Raw genomic sequence first — 7,991 nt, forward strand, 5'->3', positions numbered from 1 at the left:
CTGTTATCACTGTTATTTCCGTGCATCCCTATGAGAGGGGGCTGGTACTGAATCCCAGGGGAGGGGCCTCAAGTACATAACAGATCAATGATGCTCAAGACAGAGAAGCATTGATTGAGAGAATAAAGCAGATGTGCTGCTGGATGAGGGTCTGTTATGCAATAATCAGCTGACCAAGTGGGCTGGGAACACAGACAGGTCAAAGGAATTTTCTGTAATAGTGAAGTGGAGTTTTCTCATCAAGGGAAAGTTTTATCAGACACCCTCAGGAGAAACTGATTAACATGAAAGTCTCAGGATTGGTGTGTTATTAGATCATATACATCCTCAGTGTGTACCATAACAGTAGTTCATAAAGGGCCCCCACTGAACTCTAAGTCCAGAAACTCTTCTCTGCACAGACACTGAGCACCAGGGTGTTGAGGGGGGAATTGCTGAAGTCAGGTGTGATGTAAACCTGGACAAGCTCTCTAATGGGATGATTGTGGCCCCGTAGGATTAAATACTTTGGTAGGATGATGAGGAGACTTCCTAAGTGTCTGGAGTCTCTTAAAAATGCAATGATTGGCTGTTTCCCACGGACGTGGTGCACAGATTCATTAAATGTGAGAAAGCCACCTTTGAGGAGATCTGGTCGCCAAGCCTCCTCTGGACTAGTGAGGGCAGGGACTTGACGATATGGTTCTGTGCCCGCTGTGACTCAGGACACTGGCTGTATATACTCAATAAAACGGCCATTTTACAGTTATTATCCATTGTGACATAGCTGGTTTACTCTAGAAATGGCTCTTCTGCCTCCCAGGGTGGTGCTCATCTCGTTTCACTATAGTGCTGGCCCCTTTACTGTCCTGTGGACACGTGGCTGTTATGTTTGAGTTGTGTCTTGCCAGGCAGGGGCAGGTTCATGTGCAGTGTGGGAGTGTTCTCTTGAGACACCCACAGGGCAGGTATTCTGAAATACTAATCTTTTGTGCCATGGAAGTGTGGGCCTCTTAATTCTCTCCCTTTTTGCTTTTGAATACAGTTAGGAGATTTTGTCTCATGTCCCCTGTGGAAGATTGATGGAGGGTGAGGATGCTCGCTCTTGAGAATTGCAATAGAGAATGAGGCAGAGGATTTAAGGAAGAAACAGAAATTCCTGAGATCAAAATGATATTGACAAGCAAGGCTAAGTTCTGGAAAAGTTGATCTTGGGATGCTGGCTTATTAAGAGATTGTTTTTCCTGCTTCTAACAGTGGGGGTGGCTGCAGCTAACAGTTCCCTGGAACGCAGACTGGGAATTCTAATCTGTGATCAACAGTCTTTCCCATGTTGGTGTGAGAGAGAACAAGAATGTCTTAGTTCTGGCTGCTATAACAAAACACCATGGACTGGATGGTTTAAACAACATTTATTTCTCACAGTCCTGGAGGCTGGGAAGTCCAAGATCAAGGTCCCAGTAAATTGGGTGTCTGGTGAGGGCCTTCTTCCTGGTTTTCAGACAGCTGCTTTCTTGCTGTATCTTCACATCGTGGAAAGAGAGGGAGCTCTTGTTTCTTCCTCTTATAAGAGCACTAATCCTATCATGGGGGCCCTACCCTTATGACCTCTGACCTCATCTAAACCTAATTACCTCCCAAAGGTTCCATCTCCAAATACCGTCACCTTGGGGATTAAGGCTTCAACATATGAATTTTGAGGGGACACATTTAGCCCATAGAAGGGACCATAAGTTACTGTAATTTATTGGTCAAACCTGTTGCTTCATCCAGTGGGTTGGTGAGGAATCTTATCTCACGATCTTGCCCTTTGGCAATCTTGGCAAATAATGTAAAGAGAGCAAAGTAAATTTATGGAACGTGATATATTCTCCCTACATATTCTAGGAGACATTTTTCTCTCACATTATAATGACAGTGTTTTAAATGCCTAATACAAGTCCCAAGCAACTCAGGCTAGGATATACCATCTCTTCTGAGCAGGAACATTGGAACTTAGTCTTGGGCTGTGGATTGCAAAGACACAAATACAGGAAAAGAGCAACATTAATATTTAAACCTAAACCTGCTGGGAGCACTTTACCTATATTAACTCATTCAATCAGCTCAAGGACACTAGGAATAAGTACTATTATTAGCCTCACTTTACAAATGAGGAAATGGAGGCATAAAGAAGCTAAGTAAGTGATTTACTCAACTTCACACAGATAACAAATGGAGGAAACAGGATTCAAATCCAAGCCCTTTGGTTCAGTAGGTCATACTCTTAACCACTATTCTGATATGTTGAAGATGGTAATAGAACTTCTTGTTGATATAGGACGTTAACAGGTTCTAAATTTTTTGCAATACTTGGTCCTATTCAAAAATAAGCCAACATTCAAGATAAGATTTGGTTACTGAAATAAAAACACAGTAGTTAATTTCCATAACTTTTCAGAAAGATTCAGCTATATAAATATGATGAATTTCTCAAACTGATATTTTAAAATGGATTGAAATAAATTTTTAAAGCTCTAATGCTCCATGAATCTACTGTGTGTGTGTGTGTGTGTGTGTGTGTGTGTGTGTTTGGATGGGTCTAGGGGTATACTCACCTAGGAATGGGATTGCCAAGATTTTGATCTTGAGGATGTGGAGATTTAATAAACACTGGCTTGTTCTTTCTTGAATAACATTTAATTCTCTAAATATTTTGGAGATTTCAAGACATCTTCCTGTTATTGATTTCTAATTCAATTCCACTGTGATTAGAGAACATATTTTGTATGATTTCAATCCTTTTAAATTTGTACAGATTTGTTTTATGGCCCAGAATATGGTCTATTTTGGTGACTGTTCCATGTGTACTTGCAAAGTAGTTGCTTTCTGTTGTTCAGTGGGGTGTTCCACACATGTCAGTAAGTTCAACATGGTAGTGTTGTCCAAGTCTTCTGTATCCTTATTGATCTTCAGACTGCTTGTTCTATCAGTTACTGAGAGTATTGAGATCTCTAACTTTGTGTAGATTTAGGTGAATAAACTTTTAGGATTATTATGTCCTCTTGATAAATTGACCCATTTGTTGCCAGTAAAATGTCTCTTTGATATATTCTTTGTTTTGAAGTCTACTTTGTCTGGTATTAATATAGCTACTTCAGTCTTCATTTGATTTTAGAAGTACTGTATATAAATATTGTACATATAAGTAGAGTGTATTAGTTAGGGTTCTTCAGAGAACCCTACAATTATATATATATAATTTATTATAAGGCATTGGCGCATGTGATTATGAAAGCTAAGAAGTCCTATGATCTACCATTGCAAGCTACAGATCCAGAAAACCCCTGGTGTAAATTCCAGTTCAACTCTGAAGGCCTGAGAACCAGGAGTGCCAATGGTTTAAGCCTCATTCCAAGGTCAGGAGGAGACCAGTCTCAGCTCAAGCAATTAGGTAGAGAGAGAGAGAGAGAATTCAAACTTCCTTTGTTTTTTGTTCTATTTGGGTCCTCGATGGATTGACTGATCCTTACCTACATTGGGGATAGCAATCTGCTTTACTCAGTCCACCAATTCAAATGTCAATCTCTTCTGGAAACACCGTCACACACACACTCAGAAAAAATGTTTAACTAGATACCTGGGCATCCTACAGCCCAGTCAAGTTGACACAGAAAATTAATCATCTCAAGTCCACCCCTTATTAACTTGGCTTAACTTATTAACCCCCATACACATCTCTATAAACCATACTTAATCTCCAAACAAAGATAATAATAAGGTCAGAATTCCATCTCACATGATACAACTATCTTACATACAACTGAAAACATACTAACCCTTTCCCCAGAAGAAGGGGTTGAGAACTTGAGGGATGTTTACACTTCCCCTTGATATCCTGTAACTTAAATACTATGATGTAAAATGAACAATACTTAAATACTATGATATAAAGTAAATAATCTTACGTTGCATGATAAGGAAATAAGAGAGGAAAGAAAAAAATGATATTTGCTTAATATACACACACAAATTCATAGCAAAATAAAGAGGAAATATTCAGGACAATTACAGTCCTCATTTCTACAACTGGTCACATGGTTGTAGCTGGTATTTTAACTCTCTTCTTCAGCTACAAAATCTGTATTCCCTTTGCCTTCGGCAAGCACCTCAGCTACTTGTGGTTCTTTACATGATGCAGTGACCCACACCTTCATTCCTGAAAGGTCTGGGCCATTAGTAGTCCTGCCTGGATTGGGATGTTGTTGTTTTCCATTGACCTTAATCACAGGGCATGGTATCACTAAGAGAGGCCCTAAAGGATCTCCTGTATCCCAGACATGCTCTTCCTTCCCTCCACTATGGAGCAGTAGTCCAATTTCTCCTCGGTAGTCAGGATCAGTCACTCTAGTCAGCCCAGTTACTTCCTTCCTTGCCTGTTGATTCAGAGGCCTGAAGAGCCCAATGCGGCCAGGTGGCAGTCTTAACTTCCCATTCAATGGAATCATTTTTGTGTCTCCTGGTGGAAGCATTCACCCTCTGGAACTAAGACTTCTAGGCCAGCAGAGCATAAGATCATGGGAGCAGAAAGCAAAAGTTTTGCTAATGGATTACTAGGGATAATAACAGTGAGTGACGCCAGTGGGTGAGTGATGCCATTCGCATTTCCATCCCTTGGTTCTTGGATTTCTGAACAGTGGATGGGAGAAAGAGCACTATACATTGGATGCTGATTCAGAGCACATACAATCTTCTGCAGATTCTTGCCCCAGCCCTGCAAGGTATTGCTACCTAGCTGGCACTGTAACTAAATCTTCAAAAGGCCAGTCCACTATGCTGTCAAACCAGCTGTCTCAGGATGATGAGGAACATGGTAACACCAGTGGATTCCACGAGCATGTGCCCATTGCAGCACTTGCTGTGAAGTGAGTTCCTAGATTGGAAGCAATGATGTGTGGATAAGACATTCTGTAAGTCCACAGATGGTAGTCTTAGCAGAAGCATTGGATGCAGAGAAGGCAAATCCATATGCACGCTTAGTGTCAATTTCAGTGAGAACAAAACACTACCCCTTCCATACTAGATGTTTTGTTCAATGTAATCAATGTGCCATCAGGTAGCTAGCTGATCACCCTGGGGAATGGTGCTGTACTGAGGACTCAGTGTTAGTCTCTGCTGCTGGCAGACTGGTCACTCAGTGGTGGCCGTGGCCAGGTCAGCCTTAGTGAGTGGAACTCCATGTTGCTGAGTCTAAGCGTGACGTCTATCCCTGCCACGATGGCCACTTTGTTCATGAGCCCATGGCGTTATGATGGGAATGGCTGGGGAAAGAGGCTGACTGGTTCCACAGAACAAGTCATTCTCTCTACTTGACTATGAAAGCTCTCTGCTGCTGGGGTCACATTTTGGTGAATATTTACATGGGACACAAATATCTTCATTTTTTTTTTTTTTTTTTTTTTTTGCGGTACGCGGGCCTCTCACTGTTGTGGCCTCTCCAGTTGTGGAGCACAGGCTCTGGACGTGCAGGCTCAGCGGCCATGGCTCACGGGCCCAGCCGCTCTACAGCATGTGGGATCTTCCCGGACCGGGGCATGAACCCATGTCCTCTGCATCAGCAGGCGGACTCTCAACCACTGCGCCACCAGGGAAGCCCTATCTTCATAATTTTTGAAAATTCAGAGAGGTCTATCCATGTTCCTCTTCCCTATTATTTTCCTGGTACCAATTTTCCAATCATGTCTTTCCAAGTCTCTGACCATCCAGCCAAATCATGGGACACAGCCCAGGAATCTGTATATAATCGCACGTCTGACCACTGCTCTTTCCAAGCAAAGTGGACAATGAGGTGCCCTGTTCAAAGTTCTGTCCACTGGGAGGATTTCCCTTCACTGCTGTTTTCAGAGAAGGGGCTGTAGTGTCACCGCTGTCTGCTCATGGGTGGTGGTTGCATATTGTGCAGACCCATCTGTAAACCAGGCATGAGTTCTCTCTTCCTTTGTCGGCTGATCATGGCGCTCATCGTGTACCATGGGGCCATAGGTGAACACGGGTGAGAGAAGGCAGTGTAGCAGGAGTAAGGATTATAGGCATTTGCATCACTTCTTCACATAACTTACTTATGCGCTTTGGCCTGCTCAGGCCAATCACATATACATCACTTCTATTTGATGATGGAGTGCCGCTGTGCATGTCCAAATTTCTGGCATGGTGGGTCAGATAACACCCCGTTCATGATGGGCAGCTCAGCTCACGTGGTAACTTGGTGGCCCACAATTAAGTGTTCAGTCTCTACTAAGGCCTAATAGCAAGCCAAGAGTTGTTTCTTGAAAGAAGAGTATTTATTTGCAGAGGATGGCAGGGCTTGGCTCCAAAATACTAAGGCCTGTTGCAGCACTTTTTTTTTTTTTTTTGCTGTGGAGAGGCCCACTAGACGTTGTGCTTTTCTTGGTTGTAGGAGTGGCAGGATGCAACAACTTATCCTTCACTGTAGATGGGATGTCTCCACATGGCCCCACACCATTGGACCGCTAGAAATTTCACTGAGATACTCTCAGTTTAGTCAGATTTATTTCCCAACCTCTAACATACAAATATCTTACCAATAAGTCTAGAGTAGTTGCTATTTCTCGTTCACTAGGTCCAATCCGCATGTCATCAATGCAGTTGGTTGACATGATATTTCATAGAAGAGAAAGTTGATCTAGATTCCTATGAACTAAGTTATGCCATAAATCTCACTCAAGCATATCATGGTGTACGATCCTTTTAATATAATGTTGAACTTGATTTGCTAATATTTTGCTGAGGACTTTTGCATCTATATTCATCAGGGATATTGGTCTGTAACTTTCCTGTCTTGTAGCATCCTTGTCTGCTTTTGGTATCGGGGTAATGCAGGCCTCATAAAATGATTTTGGAAGTGTTCTAGTTTTTGGAAGCTTTTGAGAAAGATTGGTATTGACTCTCCTTTAAATGTTTGGTAGCATTCACCGGAGAAGACATCTGGCCCTAGACTTTTGTTTGTTGAGAGGTTTCTGATTACTGATTCAATCTCCTTACTAGTAATTTACCACCCTGTCATTTCTTTTTATAATAGCTCCTGAGTCCAAAAGTCTATCACCTACTGTCTGACTTACCAGTTTATCTAATCTGGTAATTACATGCTAAAATACTAAGTTATTATTTTATTACCTTGTTCAAGAACTTCTTCTGGCTACCCAGGGTCTTCCAGATATAGTGTAACCTGATTTGTCATTCAATATTTGGCCCTTTGCTATTTAGCCATCTTCATCTCTTAGTAACACCTTTCTGCTATTGTCACGGGGCTCCATTCCATCCTCTATGGAAGTTACAGACTGGATAATAGCCCCACAGGCCTGTCTACCTCCATCCACAGGTCTGGCACATTCTTACCATCCCAGCCCTAAGCAGAGTCACTGAGGGCTGGATGTGGGATAATTAATGACTTTCTTATAATTCCACTGGACTCAAGGTAAAGATAACTTTCAACTCTCCCATCTTTCCCAGAAAAATTTTAAAAGTCCTGGTTAAACTGTCCTGCAGACTAATAAGCAATTCTCTAGGTTTCCCATTTTTAAGATTGAGCTTCTTTTTGACCAATGTTCAATTGAAGTATTAGGGCATTGGTCAATTTAATCCTCAAGATTTACCTCAGAATATTTGGAGGAAGTGGTAGGTAGGGTAGAAGGAAGGATTTCCTATCTTGTGTTTTTCGGTGGCTCCCAAATTGAAAAAGAAACTATGAGTCACATATATGTAGAAAATCGTGCTCTCCAAATTTATCTTGCTTTCAGGATAACCACATAATTCAATAAATAAAATCCAGGACGTTGTGTCCAGAAGGAATACAAATAAGTAAGATTGGTTTTTTTTTGGATAAATAAAGTTTGACAAAGTAGAGTTAAGAAGTAAACGCCATTTCTCAGGTCATGACTTGGTGATTTTCATATGTATGCAAACACACGTACATTTTTGTAATGAACCCCACTTTCTTTCCCTCATGTTGCTCC

General features: G+C 41.6%; 1 protein-coding gene across 1 annotated transcript; it reads right to left on the minus strand.

Annotated features, from left to right (window-relative positions):
- Window positions 1-4,073: 4,073 nt before the first annotated feature.
- Window positions 4,074-4,490, minus strand: LOC307184834 (putative inactive deoxyuridine 5'-triphosphate nucleotidohydrolase-like protein FLJ16323; the record flags this gene model as incomplete). The annotated part of the gene is made up of 1 exon (XM_079918615.1): window positions 4,074-4,490. The coding sequence occupies one exon, from the start codon at window positions 4,488-4,490 to the stop codon at window positions 4,074-4,076; it is 417 nt and encodes a 138-aa protein (XP_079774741.1).
- Between the last annotated feature and the right edge of the window lie 3,501 nt (window positions 4,491-7,991).

Source organism: Stenella coeruleoalba, assembly GCF_951394435.1.
Source record: "Stenella coeruleoalba genome assembly, chromosome: 3".
NCBI classification, from domain to species: domain Eukaryota; kingdom Metazoa; phylum Chordata; class Mammalia; order Artiodactyla; family Delphinidae; genus Stenella; species Stenella coeruleoalba.